At 42.8% G+C, this 18284-nt stretch overlaps 2 protein-coding genes across 2 annotated transcripts; one reads left to right on the top strand and one right to left on the bottom strand.

Annotated features, from left to right (window-relative positions):
- Window positions 1-3828: 3828 nt before the first annotated feature.
- LOC311102674 (ADP-ribosylation factor-binding protein GGA3-like) lies at window positions 3829-13403 on the bottom strand (the record flags this gene model as incomplete). The annotated part of the gene is made up of 17 exons (XM_084144035.1): window positions 3829-4373; window positions 4770-4880; window positions 5261-5430; window positions 5600-5880; window positions 6180-6337; window positions 6498-6580; window positions 7226-7492; window positions 7664-7780; window positions 7870-7951; window positions 9084-9221; window positions 9916-9996; window positions 10309-10412; window positions 11622-11745; window positions 11853-11951; window positions 12436-12511; window positions 12633-12717; window positions 13337-13403. 17 exons carry the CDS (start codon window positions 13401-13403, stop codon window positions 4263-4265), a joined length of 2154 nt encoding a protein of 717 aa, XP_084000161.1. The 3' UTR covers window positions 3829-4262.
- On the top strand, window positions 13383-18281 carry LOC311102681 (small ribosomal subunit protein uS7m-like). The gene is made up of 5 exons (XM_084144052.1): window positions 13383-13663; window positions 14212-14403; window positions 14540-14603; window positions 14702-14869; window positions 15168-18281. The coding sequence occupies exons 1-5, from the start codon at window positions 13620-13622 to the stop codon at window positions 15387-15389; spliced, it is 690 nt and encodes a 229-aa protein (XP_084000178.1). The 5' UTR covers window positions 13383-13619; the 3' UTR covers window positions 15390-18281.
- The last annotated feature ends 3 nt before the right edge of the window (window positions 18282-18284 follow it).

Below are 18284 nucleotides of genomic sequence, written 5' to 3'. Positions count from 1 at the left end.
ACAACTTCGAAAACTCCAAAACACCATGGCAAGCATCAGAGGGAGTATAAGAAGAACCCGTACATTACACCCGTACATAAAACCAGCTAAGGTTTGCATTTATGATCACAACTTACAGAAACATGCCAGGAGTAACCACAATATTGATTACAGTGTTGCTAGGAAACCCAGTCATCAAAACAGTAGCTGTATATTCGTCTGTGGTAAGACCTAAAGATGGTCCAGCAAACCCATTAAATAACTAATATCATTGAGAAATACAATATACCTCACTTAAAAACAATGTCATAATAATCGCCACAATTATGTCTAATAAGCATGATCACTGGATATGCACTGAAGAAATATTGAAACACCTGATGGAATCATGTTCGAGGCATTTGTCAACAGCTAGCTAGCACCCACATCTAATCAACATAACTTCCTGTATCTTGACTCAAATTTTAAGTCTGAGCTAACATACTGGCTAGCAAGTCCTCCGGATAAGATTCCCAGATTTCACCAAGTTCTATTCCAGTTATAGGACTAATCAATCATTTTTCCTAGTTATAAGCTCTGAATAATACTGTCCATTCTAGAATGCCCTTCTAGCCCATCAGAAATATATATATACACACAGTGGGGAGAACAAGTATTTGATACACTGCCGATTTTGCAGGTTTTCCTACTTACAAAGCATGTAGAGGTCTGTAATTTTTATCATAGGTACACTTCAACTGTGAGAGACAAAAATCCAGAAAAATCACATTGTATGATTTTTAAGTTATTAATTTGCATTTTATTGCATGACATAAGTATTTGATACATCAGAAAAGCAGAACTTAATATTTGGTACAGAAACCTTTGTTTGCAATTACAGAGATCATACGTTTCCTGTAGATCTTGACCAGGTTTGCACACACTGCAGCAGGGATTTTGGCCCACTCCTCCATACAGACCTTCTCCAGATCCTTCAGGTTTCGGGGCTGTCGCTAGGCAATACGGATTTTCAGCTCCCTCCAAAGATTTTCTATTGGGTTCAGGTCTGGAGACTGGCTAGGCCACTCCAGGACCTTGAGATGCTTCTTAAGGAGCCACTCCTTAGTTGCCCTGGCTGTGTGTTTCGGGTCGTTGTCATGCTGGAAGACCCAGCCACGACCCATCTTCAATGCTCTTACTGAGGGAAGGAGGTTGTTGGCCAAGATCTCGCGATACATGGCCCCATCCATCCTCCCCTCAATACGGTACAGTCGTCCTGTCCCCTTTGCAGAAAAGCATCCCCAAAGAATGATGTTTCCACCTCCATGCTTCACGGTTGGGATGGTGTTCTTGGGGTTGTACTCATCCTTCTTCTTCCTCCAAACACGGCGAGTGGAGTTTAGACCAAAAAGCTCTATTTTTGTCTCATCAGACCATATGACCTTCTCCCATTCCTCCTCTGGATCATCCAGATGGTCATTGGCAAACTTCAGACGGGCCTGGACATGCGCTGGCTTGAGCAGGGGGACCTTGCGTGCGCTGCAGGATTTTAATCCATGACGGCGTAGTGTGTTACTAATGGTTTTCTTTGAGACTGTGGTCCCAGCTCTCTTCAGGTCATTGACCAGGTCCTGCCGTGTAGTTCTGGGCTGATCCCTCACCTTCCTCATGATCATTGATGCCCCACGAGGTGAGATCTTGCATGGAGCCCCAGACCGAGGATGATTGACCGTCATCTTGAACTTCTTCCATTTTCTAATAATTGCGCCAACAGTTGTTGCCTTCTCACCAAGCTGCTTGCCTATTGTCCTGTAACCCATCCCAGCCTTGTGCAGGTCTACAATTTTATCCCTGATGTCCTTACACAGCTCTCTGGTCTTGGCCATTGTGGAGAGATTGGAGTCTGTTTGGTTGAGTGTGTGGACAGGTGTCTTTTTATACAGGTAACAAGTTCAAACAGGTGCAGTTAATACAGGTAATGAGTGGAGAACAGGACGGCTTCTTAAAGAAAAACTAACAGGTCTGTGAGAGCTGGAATTCTTACTGGTTGGTAGGTGATCAAATACTTATGTCATGCAATAAAATGCAAATTAATTACTTAAAAATCATACAATGTGATTTTCTGGATTTTTGTTTTAGATTCCGTCTCTCACAGTTGAAGTGTACCTATGCTTTGTAAGTAGGAAAACCTGCAAAATCGGCAGTTTATCAAATACTTGTTCTCCCCACTGTATACATATACATACATACAGTAGCAGTCAAAAGTTTGGACACACCTACTCATTCAAGGACTTTTCTTTATTTTTACTATTTTCTACATTGTAGAACAATAGTGAAGACATCAAAACTATGAAATAACACATGAAATCATGTAAACAAATCAAAATATTTTATATTTGAGATTCTTCAAAGCAGCCACACTTTGACTTGATGACAACTTTGCACACTCTTGGCATTCTCTCAACCAGCTTCATGAGGTAGTCACCTGGAATGCATTTCAATTAACAGGTGTGCCTTGTTATGTTAATTTGTGGAATTTCTTTCCTCCTTAATGCGTTTGAGCCAATCAGTTGTTGTGACAAGGTAGGGGTGCTTAACAGAACATAGCCCTATTTGGTAAAAGACCAAGTCCATATTATGGCAAGAACAGCTCAAATAAGCAAAGAGAAACGACAGTCCATCATTACTTTAAGACACGAAGGTCAGTCAATACGGAACATTTCAAGAACTTTGAAAGTTTCTTCAAGTGCAGTCGCAAAAACCATCAAGCGCTATGATGAAACTGGCTCTCATGAGGACCACCACAGGAAAGGAAGACCCAGAGTTAGCTCTGCTGCAGAGGATAAGTTCATTAGAGTTAACTGCACCTCAGATTGCAGCATAAATAAATGCTTCACAGAGTTCAAGTAACAGACACATCTCAACATCAACTGTTCAGAGGAGACTGTGTGAATCAGGCCTTCATGGTCAAATTGCTGCAAAGAAACCACTACTAAAGGACACCAATAATAAGAAGAGACTTGCTTGGGCCAAAAAACACGAGCAATGGACATTAGACCGGTGGAAATCTGTCCTTTGGTCTGAGGAGTCCAAATTTGAGATTTTTGGTTCCAACCGCCATGTCTTTGTGAGACGCAGAGTAGGTGAACGGATGATCTCCGCATGTGTGGTTCCCACCGTGAAGCATGGAGGAGGAGGTGTGATGGTGTGGGGTGGTGCTTTGCTGGTGACACTGTCGTGATTTATTTAGAATTCAAGGCACACTTAACCAGCATGGCTACCACAGCGATACACCATCCCATCTGGTTTGTGCTTAGTGGGACTATCATTTGTTTTTCAACAGGACAATGACCCAAAACACACCTCCAGGCAGTGTAAGGGTTATTTGACCAAGGAGAGTGAAGGAGTACTGCATCAGATGACCTGGCCTCCACAATCCCCCGACCTCAACCAAATTGAGATGGTTTGGGATGAGTTGGACCGCAGAGTGAAGGAAAAGCAGCCAACAAGTGCTCAGCATATGTGGGAACTCCTTCAAGACTGTTGGAAAAGCATTCCAGGTGAAGCTGGTTGAGAGAATGCCAAGAGTGTGCAAAGCTGTCATCAAGGCAAAGGGTGACTATTTGAAGAATCTCAAATATATTTTGATATGTTTAACACTTTTTTGGTTACTACATGATTCCATATGTGTTATTTCGTAGTTTTGATGTCTTCACTATTATTCTACAATGTAGAAAATAGTAAAAATAAAGAAAAACCCTTGAATGAGTAGGTGTGTCCAAACTTTTGACTGGTACTGTATGTGTATGTGTATGTGTGTATATATATATATATATATATATATATATATATAAATAAATGTGTCTGGTCATAATAATTAGTTTAGTTATATTTCCTTTTCCAGCTAGTCTATGAAACATGGAAAAAGCATATTTGTTTCTCTGCTCTTGTGTCCCTTTAGTTGAGATGCAGTCCTGGAATAATATGCAATACAAACTCTGTTAAGCTCTGCAAGCTATTGCAAAACTGGCTTAAACGGTATGCCATGTATGCTATATTACGCTTACAAAGTTACAGGTGCCTCAATAGCAACTGGGCAATTACAAAGAAAACATCAAAACAATCTAAAAGAAACGGAAGGGTTGGCTGGTAGGTAGCACTATGTTGGTACTGTAACATTGCAGCACATTTCTCCCACCCTATTCTCTCCTTGGCTTCTCTCTCTCTCTGGGGTATGTGTGGTTAACACCCCCATCATGGAGTGTTGGTTTGGACCACCTCGGCTCTGTGGTGTATGGGGGTGGCTATAGGTGACCCCATCTGTCTGGCGGGGGGAACTGGTCCACCTCGCCCACCTCTGAGCACTGCCTGTTTCCGAGAGTGAACGCCAGCTTGTAGCGCAGACGCACCTTCTCCTGCAAGAGGCAAATGTTTGAAGAGGGTCAGCAAGGGGTTTCACAAAGACTATAAAGTGTAAGGAAGCCCATCAGGTCCAAAAAGACCTAGGCTCTATCTCAATTAATCTTTCCTTGATTCCTCACATCCTCTCTCTCCTCGTCTCCCCAAAACACATTGGAGAAGAGTCAGAGAGGAGGGACCATGAACCTCCAATACAGTTGAAAAGATGAGATAGGATGCAAGGAAACATGGAAAGATGAATTGAGATCGAGCCCTTGTCCTACAATGACTCTGGCCTGTGTATTAGAGAAGTGGGCTGCTCCCTAACCACGTGACCTGGGCCCTAGGTAGGTCATATGACTTTTCCCTGACCATGTGACCTTACCAGGAAATACTCCTGGCCCTGCTCTTACCTTCAGGGGATTGGCCAGCAGCATGACCTGTGTGACGGAGGCCGGGGGAAGGATGGGGTTAAAGGGAGCCAGCTCTGTTCCTGACGGAGGCTGCAGCTTCACCTTCATGGACTGGAGGACAAGGAGAGGAGGGGTTAAGGAGTGTGTGAAAGTGGGTTTGTGGGTGAAATTACACACTGAAGATGGCTGCAAAGCCGAAACGTCTGTGTTCGCTATCCCTGATGCAGTGAAAATAATAAAACATCTATTTTAAAAATGAAGTAAGCTTTATGCAACATTTTTGAGTGCGGACCCATCACCTTTTGTTTGGATGAAATGATACAATGTTTGAGTGAGTACGTTTACAGGAGTGGACAGACCTGTAAGTGTTATATGAGTGCATGTGTACACATTGCCCTGAGACATGGCTGTAGACTCCTATGGCGTCTAGACACAGCAAGTGTACACAAAGCGTGTGCGTGTACCATGTGTGTATTGCGCCTGGGTGTTACCTTTGGCACGGCGGCCTGTAGGACCACGTTCTGAATGGGCAGTGGTGCAGTGTTCTGCATGGACACCACTAACACCAGTACGTCTGGTCTGCAAGGGGGACAGTCTGAGGCAAAGTTCAACAGCACACGCACCCCGTCCTTATCATAGGCCGTTACAGGGAGCACTTTACCTGGAGGGGATAGGACAGAGGCAATGAGAGGCTATATCAATGTTATCCAGACAGTGTACTGTGGACATCAAATGGTTAAAAAAGACGAACAACGTTCAATTTCACAGGAGGATATAAGAGGCATTTCCTGTTCCCCTTTCTACCTCCCTCCCCTATCTGCAGGACTCACTGGGTCTGATGGCCTCCAGGGGGACGTGCACGTTGCCCAGGGAGGCCTCCGGTCCTAGCCCCCTGGCTGGACTGCCCCCCTGGAAGGAGGAGTGATGGAAGGGGGAGAGGGAGCTGAACAGGGGGCTGCCCGGGGCGGAGCTCAGCGTCTGGGCTTTGGTGTGGGACACCGCTGGGGAGCCGGGCATGGGGCCTGGGAGGAGGGAGGTCGAGGAGAGGGGGACCGGGGGGACGATGGCCCCCAAGGAGGGTGCCATCCCGAATCGGCCACCAACGCGCAAACTGGAAACGACAGAAAACATGAGCTCTCTGTGGAGACATAACTAAATCAAACAAGCAAGTGTGCAATCAAGAGCATGTTGATTTGTACCATATTCAGGATAATGTTGAGTAGCATCTAGTAATGTAATGATGGGATGCACTATTAATGACAACCCTGAGCCTTCGGATTACCTCAGAAATGTTGCTTCACTTCAGCCATGCACTGAAGCACCTGATCTAATTCAATGTGGGTAATATAATACCTTGAATTGATCTACAATATTACCAGCGAAGTAAAGCGAGTAAGGTTAATTGAGCACCTCTTTGGCTCTCCAAAGTCCAGCATGGCCAGGTCTTGGAGGTCCTGGAGGCTGTGGGTGGCGGGGGCCGTGGCGGGGGCTGGCGCTGGCTGGACTGGGGGAAATACTGGGCCTGGTCCCGCTATAGCGCCAAACAAGTCCAGGCCAGGATCAGGAGCCTGGAGATGGATAGAGGGGAAGAGACACTTACAAATCTACCCAATGTATCACAAGAGTTGTGCAAACTACCTCACTGGTAGAGACACAGAAAATGACAGGAGAAAACAAGTAATGCTTTTTAATGCTCTGACCATTGTGGTCATCATCAAGAAGAACTACCTGTAAGGAGGTCCACGGATTGGCTATTTCATCCAGCTTTGGTTTTGATTGGCTGCTCAGAGAAGGAACTGGATTGTTCAGGCCTGAAAAAAGACAGAAGGGAAATTATTATTATTATTGACCCTTATTTTACCAGGTAAATTGACTGAGAACATATTCTCTTTTACAGCAACGACCTGGAGAATAGTTACAGGGGGGAGGAGAGGGGATGAATGAGCCAATTGGAAGCTGGGGATGATTAGGTGGCCATGATGGTATTGGGAATGTTGCCAGGACACCAGGGTTAACACCCCTACTCTTATGATAAGTGCCATGGGATCTTTAGTAACCACAGAGTGTCAGGACACCCGTTTAACGTCCCATCCGATAGACGGCACCCTATGCAGGGCAATGTCCCCTTCACTGCCCTGGGCATTGGTATCCCCTTAGACCAGAGGGAAGAGTGCCCCCTACTGGCCCTCCAACACCATTTCCAGCAGCATCTGGTCTCCCATCCAAGGACCTACCAGGACCTAATCTGCTGAGCTTCAGAGACAATTCAGCAGTGGGATGCAAGGTGGTATGCTGCTGGCATAATGAAATTAAGTACCATGGGGTATTGTCTGAACATTGGTGAACACAGTCCTCATGAATATATTTTGAATAAAAATCAAATAGGAAATATGGCCTACATTTAATAAAAATGCGTTTACACATAACTTCCATAAAATGCAAGGTCAGTGAGGTACCTAAGGATAGCAGCTCATCGTCAAGGAGAGAGAGAGCATTGAGGGCCTTGTCGGTGGCTGGGAGGCTGGGGCTGTTGTTCTGACTGGCATGCGACCCGGCCAACCTTTTTGGAGGAGGAGGCAAGACAGGGATTGGGAACCCCAGGTGATTAGCTGTGGGATCGGAGACCAATGGGAGAGGGGCAGGCGGAGGAGGGGTGGAGTTTGGAATGTCAATGCCAGCCAGGTCAATCAAGGTCTCTGTGTTGTCACTGTTCCCTGTGGTCTCTGTATAATAGAGAGAGGGAAAGAGGGAGAGGTGGAGAGAGGTAGAAGGAAGCAGAGAGATGAATTGAAATCGAATGAGGTAGAAAGAGAGAGATACAAAATGGCAGAAAGGAAACAGTTTGCTCTGAAAGTGCTATGAAAAGAGCTGAAAGTGTGCATGCCATCACTCACCTTCACCAGCTGCAGATCTAGGATCCTCGCTGTCTCCATTCACCGTCTGTCCCTTGACAATCTTCTTGTAGGAGTTGATGACCCGTGAGAGGTCATCGCTGGCCTGCAGGATCTCACCTGGAGGGCAAAGGTCAGAGGTTAAGAGATGGAACAACAAATAACAATGTAAGAGGTAGAAAAACATTAAAATAACTGTATTTCCTCACCTAAACTTGTGTCGTTATCTTCAGTCTCGGTGGCCATTTTGAAAGCAGCGCGTCTCAACTTGTCGCAGCGGTCATATAGTTCCTGTTATTAAAGGAAATGTACGACGACATGCTTCAATCAGCCACTGACACGGTTTACAATTCAAATTAATTTCACATAACATCAAAGTCTACCACACTCATATCATTCTAGCAGCCATTCCTAATTCGCTCCCTACCCCTTCCCCTTGGCCCTACCACTTCCTCTTGGACATAACACTTTGGTGTTTGCAGATATGTAAGGAGTAAGCAATACTCCACCACTAAACTGCTTATACCTATCTAGACCCTTCAGATCTGCAAACATCGAAAGGTTAGGGCCCAGGGGAAGTGGCAAGACAATGCTAGACCTCATGTGGCTGGAGTGTGTCAGCAGTTCCTGCAAGAGGAAGGCATTGATGCTATGGACTGGCCCGCCCGTTCCCCAGACCTGAATCCAATTGAGCACATCTGGGACATCATGTCTCGCTCCATCCACCAACGCCACGTTGCACCACAGACTGTCCAGGAGTTGGCGGATGCTTTAGTCCAGGTCTGGGAGGAGATCCCTCAGGAGACCATCCGCCACCTCATCAGGAGCATGCCCAGGCGTTGTAGGGAGGTCATACAGGCACGTGGAGGCCACACACACACTACTGAGCCTCATTTTGACTTGTTTTAAGGACATTACATCAAAGTTGGATCAGCCTGTTGTGTGGTTTTCCACTTTAATTTTGAGGGTGACTCCAAATCCAGACCTCCATGGGTTGATACATTTGATTTCCATTGACAATTATTGTGTGATTTTGTTGTCAGCACATTCAACTATGTAAAGAAAAAAGTATTTAATAAGATTATTTCATTCATTCAGATCTAGGATGTGTTATTTTAGTGTTCCCTTTATTTTTTTGAGCAGTGTATATTAATATTCATTACCATTTCTCCCGACAGTAGAAGAACTGCTCTGGCACACTGCATGAAACAGAGGCATGCTTCACCCTCACTGCGCCGAAAGAGCGGCAGAGACTGACAAACTATTGTCGAAAGTCAGACGAGGCGCACTATGGTTTCAGACGGCACTCTATCCCCGCTCTTCCAAAGAGAAAGTCACATATTATTTTGTTCGGTGCGGCGATAGAGCGGTGTTTGAACTAGGGCTAAGTGTGATGTGTGTGGAGTCTGAACGGAACACACACCTTGATGATCTCTCTGTCTGACTGGGAGGACCTGTCCTTGTCGTAGTGGGACAGCATCTCACTCAGCAGCTTGACATTGATGCCCACCTCCTCCAGAGTGTGGATGCGTTTGGTCACTTTCTGAACCCTGACATCGTCCTGGGAGAATAAGGGTTAATAAGATGTTCAAGACTTGTTATAACATTGTTATACATTGCTATAACAGCCTTATATGCATGCGCAACAGTTATATGGTAAATACATTCAGCCGTCCTGGGAAAACAGAACGATACAAGTGTGATAGAGAACTACTTACATGGATGCATGATCGGCTATGATAACATTTTCTAAGAACCATCTGTGTGTAATGTATTCTATAGTGTATTTATTATACCATGGTGAATTATTAAAGCAATAAGGCCCGAGGAGGTGTGGTATATGGCTAATATACCACAGCTAAGGGCTGTTCTTAAGCATGACGCAACACGGAGTGCCTGGATACAGCCCTTAGCTGTGGTATATTGGCCATATACCACAAACCCCCGAGGTGCCTTATTGCAATTATAAACTGGTTACAAACATAATTAGAACAGTAAAAATAAATGTTTTGTCATACCCGTGGTATACGGTCTCATATATCAATAAGCATTCAGGGCTCGAACCACCCAGTTAATAAAAGCCTTTCTATAAGCATTTATTACCGCTAAAAGCTAGTTAAAACAGTCTTATGAACCCATTATGACTATGAACACACAGGTGGTATGTCACAGGCTGAGTATGAGCATTCATAACAGCTTACGGCTCCTTACAACAGCCTTTATAAACACTTAAAGGGCAGGTCGTTGTCTCTCACCTCCTTCACCATGTTCTTGATGAGCCTGTTGGCTTCCTGCAGGTCCTCTGGGTTTTTGCTCCTCAGAAGCTCTGCTAGCAGCTAAACACACATAAAGGCATGTCCCTGTCACCATGGTGACATTGACATCTGCTTGTTTGACCCTATCTGTACATCAGTGGTCAGCAATGCTGGTCCTAGAGAGCTAGAAGGAATGCAGGCTTTTGTTCCAGCCCAGCACGATAACCCCTGTTTCAGCAAATCAAGGTTTCAGTGTTTTGCTGTAAGTAGGTGTGTTAATGCTGGGCTGAAACAAAAGTCTGCACACCACACATAGTTCTCTAGGACCAGGGTCCAGGACCAGGGTTAAAGACCAGTACTGTGGATACACTCAGTCTGGAGCCAGTGTCTCACCTTGCCCATGTCCTCATTGTCAAACACAGGGTTCTTGGGACGTGTGGGGGGTGAAGGAATCAGAGTCTTGTCCACTGGGAGCTCAGGGTCCGTAGTTACAAGGCCTGAAGAGGGGAAGGTGTGTCTGATTTAGTTTACAGATAAGATTTAAAAAATAACCTAAAATAACTCTATGGGACTATTCATCACAAACAGAGTTCTATTTCAAAGCAATGAGGAAAATTTATGAAGAATATCAGTTTACTTCCTGAATTGAAATGGTATTAAGCAGGTAGCCTAGCGGTTAGAGCGTTGGGCAAGCAACCGAAAGCCGACACGGTGAAAAATTGGTCGATGTGCCCTTGAGCAAGGCACTTAAGCCTAATTGTTCAAGGGTCGCCGTTGATAATTGCAGACCCTGGCTGTGAACACACTCTCCGGGAGTTGGGATATGAAAAAAAACGAGCATAATACACACTTGTACATGTGTGAAACAGGACAAATATAATCACCCACCTAGTTATTATTATTTCCTGATTGGAAACAGTGTTCCATTTCAAAGCAATGAGGAAAATTGAGGAAGAATATCCTTTTACTTCCTGAATTGAAATTGTATTGAGCCCGAGCCCAATCACACACAAAGAAATAGCAGAGGGTACTTCCTGATTGGAGGACAAAGGTCTTTCGGTTATCACTAGTTACCACAGCCACAAAGTCATAAACACCACCTATTTCTACAATGTATTTTCTTAAAATGTGATTTTAAACCTAACCTTAACCACACTGCTAACCTTATGCCTAACCCTAACTTTAAATTAAGACCAAAAAGCACATTTTAATTTTCATTAATTTTTACGATATAGCCAATTTAGACTTTGTGGCTGATTGTGATAGGAGGGAAATCGATACAGTTACATATCAGAATATAATTTGACGATATATCGTATCATATTGATAATATCGCAATATTATTTTTGCGCAAGTTTGCTGTATCTAAAACCAAAACTCCAGTATTTTTCCTTCATAGCTTGTTCTCCATCTTCTTTTTAAATAAGGAGCCAATTTGTTTTCAGCAATTTTATTTGCAATGACTGATCAAAACTTGTTTTCTCATGACTCTCTCTTTTCCCTCTGCAGCAGACATATGGTGAGCAATATGTTTGGAACATCGAATCGCAATAAAATCACAGTATCGAATCGCAATACAAATAGAATCGTGAGAATCGCAATGCATATCGTATCGGCACCCAAGTATCGTGATAATATCGTATCGTGAGGTCCCTGACAATTCCCAGCCATAGTGGCTGTGGTAACTAGTGGAAACCAGGTCTTACCCTGTCTCCTTAGTGTCTGGTATGCTTCGTTGATTTTGGCCTCATTGGGGAAAGCCACTGTCCAGCTGTACAGCATTTCAATGATCTTAGTCTTCACCTTCTCTGGCACTCTGTCTCCCATGTACTAGATATAAGTGTACCAGATATTTGTCAGTGATGTATTCACACACAGCACACAAGGAAAATAGAAGAAGAATAGAATAACGCATTCAGGATACCAAGTCCACTCACCTTGGGAGAAACAACTTTGATCAGCTCGTTCAGAAACCGATATTTCCCGATTTCATTATGAAACCTTCTCCCGCAGTTCTTCATACATGCCTCTAATACCTGGGAGAATTACATTTTTTTTTTTATTTTGTCAGTGGAGGCTGCTGAGGGGAGTATGGCTCATAATAATGTCTGGAACAAACTTAATGGAATGGCATCAAACACAAAGAAACCATGTGTTTGATACCATTCCACTGATGTGGCCTCCTGTAGCTCAGTTGGTAGAGCATGGCGCTTGCAACGGCAGGGTTGTGGGTTCGATTCCCACGGGGGGACAGTATGAAAAATGTATGCACTCACTAACTGTAAGTCGCTCTGGATAAGAGTGTCTGCTAAATGACAAAAAAACAACAACAACAACAAAAATAATCAGCTCCAGCCATTACCATGAGCCCATCCTCCCCAATTAAGGTGCCACCAACCTCCTGTGGCCTATATAGCCCTGAGACAAGACTGTATACACCATATGAGTACATACAGCTATGCCTCAGGGCTAGAACACAATATTGGACGGAATGAAATACTACAAACAAACAATACTCACTGTTAAAGCCTGAAGCGCCTCCCATTCTTGCGGCGATTGGATTTTGTGAGCCAGCAACCTGACAGCTATCTGGGGACTGCACAAAGAGATTGGGTTACATTGGCACATTTCCTATACATACTCTAGCAATGAGTCAAAGATAGCTAATACATACTGAATTTACACGATGGTATTAGGTGAATCAGGAAGTAACATACCCTTCCAATTCCTTATTGATCTGGTCACAGAAACCGATGATGTACTCCCAATCCTCCTGTCTGTTTGTTGGATGGGTGGCTTTATCTATAGTGAGATCAAATAAGAAGACAATGTGTTTAACACATGCCTTTACAGTTGAGAGCTGACAGACTTGTTGAAAGGACAACACGTGAGCAACCTGACACTGACAGTCAAGAATTCGATTGTGTCATCCATCCTCTGTCATCCTCCACATTGCACTGGCTACTAGCATCAATGCCACAACGAGTATACATGCAGTGTAGCCACCACTGTAACGTTAGCCCCCAGTTCCTCGAAAGGCTATCAATTATATCTGTCAACCAACACAAGATAGGCGCTTGATACTAAAATCATAATCATCAATTCAGCTATCTTAACTCTCGAAATCAAAAGGGAGCTCAGCTGAGGTTCAGCGGCCACATCCCCTGGGTTTATGCTTGAATGTTTGCCTCCCACAACTGATCCAGATTCAGTGCACAGCTTTCCTGAAACGGCTGCTTAGAACGAGAACGCTAACACAGATCCTAGAATCGGGATGCCTCGAAGGCAGTAGCCCTGGAGGATTGCAGACAGTTCAACAGATCGCACTCTTCATTCATTCACTCCATTCATTCAATGCAATGCAATGCAATAAGCTAATAATGTCAGTGAATTGATTGGATACATAGGTTAATTCACTCACTGAGCCAGGATTCTAGCGTCTCCCCTTCCTGGTACGCCATAGCATTGGAAACATCGCGTAATGACATCACCAATGTGTGCAACTATGCGCGAGAATCACGCAGTCTGCGTTGTCAATAAATCCTAGAAAAATATGATTTTATTGCTTGGTATAACATTTTGAAATTCGAACACTTAGCTGAATAATGATTTATTTGCGAAAATAAATCATAAAAATTAGTTTTGCTTTGTGGCATCTACGAGAGAGCTTACCCAGGGGTCTTCGAGGCACCACATTTTCCAAGATGGCTGCCTCCATCACAGGTTTACTAAAACCTTGGACAACAAGGTAATTATAATTTTGCTGATTAACGATTGCAAACATCGATGAGATGTAGTGGATGTGTATCTTAACACTGTGATACTGCACTAGTATGACACTTATCATTGCACAAGCTGTCTTGCACCCATGCAGACGTGATTATATAACTAGCTAGCTAACGTTAATTCAGCTACCTACAGTCAGTGACATTTAAATTCTACCTTGTTCGTTTTTTATTTAGAGACATGCCACCCAGTGTATTCATTGTAGCAAAATACAAAATCACCAGTGCTGTAAGAACATGTTTGTGAATCCGTGTGAGTGTGGCTGGCCACGATCTGTTCATATAGATTTAACAAGCAAAGCAAGCATAGAAACATTCTAGCTCAGATCCAGGGCGCGAGGGGACAGGACCAGATCTAAGAAACACTTGTTACCCCTTATGTTTCTGCAAGCAACATTAGATGGTTAAACGATCATATAAAGATATGTTCCATGATAGACTATAACCATTGCATTGTATTTGACTATTAAACATGAAGTGTCATAACCTTCTGTTGCTCATGCTTCTCTAGGGTATTTCTGGTGAGATGGAGCAGGTACAACCCTTACTACCTGGAGCCCGAGCCTCGGAAAGAGGTGTACCACATCCCAGAGACTGAGCTCACACCTGAGCAGAAAGAGGAGAGGGAGCTGAAATCTGTCAGGCCCATAAAGGCAGCCACCAGCTCTGTCACCAGCTCTGTTTTCAACGACCCTGTGTTGAGGTACCTAACCCCAACACACACTCATGCATAAGCATACACACACACACACACACACTGAAATACATGTAGCTAGGTCATGTGGTTGTATGTTTATGCAGTGTGAATTACAGTTAATCACTATTCTTTCTCTTCACAGCAAGTTTGTCAACATGATGATGAAAGATGGTGACAAGATTATAGCCAAAGGTATCATCACACAGGTAGAAGTGGGATTCTATGGGACTGTTTGATGGAATGATTGATATAGTTTGCCAAGTAATGTAAATATACACTAATGCCCATCCTTATCTCTTCCCAGACATTGGAGGACATGAAGAGAAAACAGATGGAGAAGTACCACAAAGCCCCCAAGGGAAAGAAGGCAGAGGTCGAGTGTAATCCATACGCCATCTTCCACCAGGCTCTGGAGAACTGCAAACCTGTCATTGGCCTGGCTAGCATTCAGAAAGGGGGCAAGTTCTATCAGGTCAGTGCTCTCACCAGTTCTACAGTCACCAGGGTCTTATTCATTAGTGCACAACGTAGCAAAACGTTCTGCAACGTAACGAAAACAAGCGTTCAGGTAGTCCCTCCCTGTTTCTCTTTTCTTCTCTTTGGTGCCTAATGAGCACAACCTTGGTGATATATTTAGTAGAAAAGTGTACGTCAACTCTTTATTCTCCACTATACAGACATTACATAAAATTTATTGAATATCTTTAGTCTCATACAGTAATGCATTCAGTGTGTAATGACATCCTGTATTGTCCCTGTCCACTCTGCAGGTGCCCATCCCTCTGACAGGCAACAGGCGGCGCTTCCTGGCCATGAAGTGGATGATCACAGAGTGCCGGGATAACAAGCACAGACGCACGCTGATGTACGAAAAACTATCCCAGGAACTGCTGGCTGCCTTCTCCAAGGAGGGCAACGTGGTCAAACGGAAACACGAACTGCACAAGATGGCCGAATCCAACAGAGCCTACGCCCACTATCGCTGGTGGTAGTTGTCGACTTTGAAGCCTGGGAGCAGCATTCAAAATGGGACCTTCTGGACTGGAAGGAATTCACCTCAAGTTTGACCAAAGGGACAATGGATTGGATTTCCTTGTTGGAAAATAAAAACATCATGGACATTTGTGCAACACATCATGGGAGATTGTCTTCAATGTAGGGCAATGACAGGCATTGTAAATATAAAGCTCTTGGACTCCATTGTGAAATATTTGGAATGGTGTGTATCCAAGTATACTGACCATGAATACAATTACTGTAAATGTGGCTTCTTTTACTAACATTTTATTATGGTTCAATAAAGAATGATTGTGAAAACATTACAAATGACATGATCACATACTGTATTTAGAATATAGGTGCATTCATCAACAGTGTAATCTTAAAATAAATGCAAAGCTTTGTTAAATCCAGGTCAACTTTATTTGAACATGTGATTTTTCTTCATCTGCAGTCAATGTACAACAGTAGCAAAAAAGGAGTTGACCAATGTTTGTACTTCTGACATTTGAACAGATTGTCAGATACCCAATTATAGTAATGGAAATATTTATAGGAAAATATAATACACTGAGCTCTGTCATAACACAGTAAATTCAAACTTTCTGTACATCTACTAGAGTAGTTAAATGTACAAAATGCTCAAACTTATTTGGTAATTCGGTGTAAAACAAAAGGTATGTGGCAAACTGGGTGCTGCACTTCCTGTCCAATTTAGGTTTCTACTGAATTACTTTACTTTGAATACTTGGTATTTATGTAGCAATAAATAGGCCCTATAGCATATACACATTTACTTTAAAATAATCTACTTTCAACATCATGGCCCTATCAAATATGCTCAAACTAGTGGGTGACCAACAGCAAGTTTATTTTAGTGCAGTGTTTCTAACAAGCCTCGTTTTATCTAAGCTGTACTCCAAAATATGTTAGCTGTACTCCAAAACTGAGGAGAACCACAGCTTGTTAGTCCTTTGAATGAAAACGGTTGAGAAGCACTGATCTAGTGAACTAAATTTCAAACAATAGAAAAGCTGTCAAGTCACCCAAGTGTTACTTTTCAGATTCCACAACTACTATTACCAAATAAACCTTTCAATCTATTCTACAACTGTCCACTAGGGCCAACAGAGGTTGCTAAAATAGCCTACTAATAAACACAATATGTGTGATCATATCTTCGAGAATTTTTTAAAATTCGAATTCCATGGTTCTTCCCTCTTCAAAGAGTTTCATTCAGTCAATGGTCCTGTTTGAATACTTAACAATTCCTCCATGCCTCCCTCACTTTCTTGCAGTAATCACTGATCTGACATAACTAGGGTAGGAAAAAGCTCTGCAATGGATCACGTTAGATCAGTGATTACTATGAGGAAGGAAGGATAGATGAATGTTAAAGATATTGGAACAGGACCTAGAAATAGTCTGCTGCTTGTCTCGACTCATCCTGTTTGTGTGCAGTGGTTTTTCCAAGACACTGTGTTTGGTTTTGTGAGCCTATTAAAGTACTCGATCAGCACACAGTGTAAACATTATGAACATACATATTCTGAACTACACAAACTACTAGATGTGGACTTCTTCAATAAAGTTAACCTGTTAAAACCTTAGTGCTGGTGGAATGAATCTCAAATAATAGAGTAATCTTCAGATTTACTACTGTTTTGAAAATCTAACAGCAACGAGTAGTGAACAGCAAGAGAGAACTTATAAAGTTGCTATAATGCAGTAATATTATCAGCTTCCAAACTGCATAAATGTCTGCATTGTGGTGTACAGTTTACCCAAGCAGAAAGCAAAAAAAAGCCAGCATCCATTTTGTAGCACCAAAGTGTGGACTATGTCCTTTAAAGAGGTACCTCTAATAGACTTCAAAATACAAAAACATCAGCAAAACTATTTGTTCTTATTAGAATCAGCAAAAGCTGACTAACTTCCAGCTTTGACAATATTGCTGTCCATATTGGCACCACATGTTCTACAAAACTATTTTTCAGAAACTTGTGATTATGACAATTCAGAAACTAGGATTCACACCTAAAAAAGTAAATGTATTGATATTTTCAGAAAGGAAATATTACAAATTACTTTTGACAAATCTCTTGGTCCCAAATCCCAATTATAACAAATTGTCTCTCTCTCGTCATGTGTTTTTTGACCTTAGTGGAAACAAAGAGGCTTAAGAGTTATTGGCAGCAGGGTGGACCCACGTTGTAGTGTTACATGCGTTGTCTTAATCTTTTGTGTGATTGATTTTGTCAAAAATCCCTCAAATCAATCCAAAATGCTTTTCAGTCATTTTAATCTACCACTCAAACAATAGGGGCTTTTAAAACAAAAGTTGACTGGAAAGTATATTGTACAATTGATTTGGACCCTATGGCTGCATTTACACAGGCAGCCCAATTCTGATATTTTGCCCAATTATTGGCAAAAGAGCTAATCTGATTGGTAAAAAGACCAATTAGTGGTAAAACAAAAAAATTATCAGAATTGGGCTGTCTGTGTGAAAGCAGCCTTTTTGTAAAGCATTGATTGTGAGATCATCATTTGATCCATACATTCCCTTGGGCCTAATGATTGTCTAAGCTCTCCACATTTTCTGCACACCTCAAGATTCTTTGTAGAAAAAAGTAACAAAGATCACCCTTAAAAACAGTATCAGTGACGACTGGCAGAAGATCTATAAGAACTCAAATCATGGTCAAGCCCAAGTGACTGGAATGTGTGTCTGAACTACTTTTGTACAATAGTGAAATGTCTCATAACATTGGAATGTCAGAAAGCAAAGGGATAAACAATAAATAATTTGATTGGAGTAAAAATTGCTAATCGAAACCCACAAAATATCCTGAAATTCAGTCAAACTTGCTTCAAACCAACCCAAT

The sequence above is a fragment of the Coregonus lavaretus genome (assembly GCF_964263955.1).
Source record: "Coregonus lavaretus genome assembly, chromosome: 2".
Taxonomy (NCBI): domain Eukaryota; kingdom Metazoa; phylum Chordata; class Actinopteri; order Salmoniformes; family Salmonidae; genus Coregonus; species Coregonus lavaretus.
Note: the sequence above shows the minus strand (reverse complement) of the source record. Positions and strands in the feature narration are given on the sequence as shown.

What these genes read in the sequence shown, in the direction of transcription:
- LOC311102681 (XM_084144052.1), top strand. Translation starts at nt 13,620, where the DNA reads ATGGCTGCCTCCATCACAGGTTTACTAAAACCTTGGACAACAAG. An exon ending in TTCAACGACCCTGTGTTGAG is followed by an intron (nt 14,404 to 14,539) that starts GTACCTAACCCC and finishes TTCTCTTCACAG; the next exon opens with CAAGTTTGTCAACATGATGA. An exon ending in AAGGGGGCAAGTTCTATCAG is followed by an intron (nt 14,870 to 15,167) that starts GTCAGTGCTCTC and finishes TCCACTCTGCAG; the next exon opens with GTGCCCATCCCTCTGACAGG.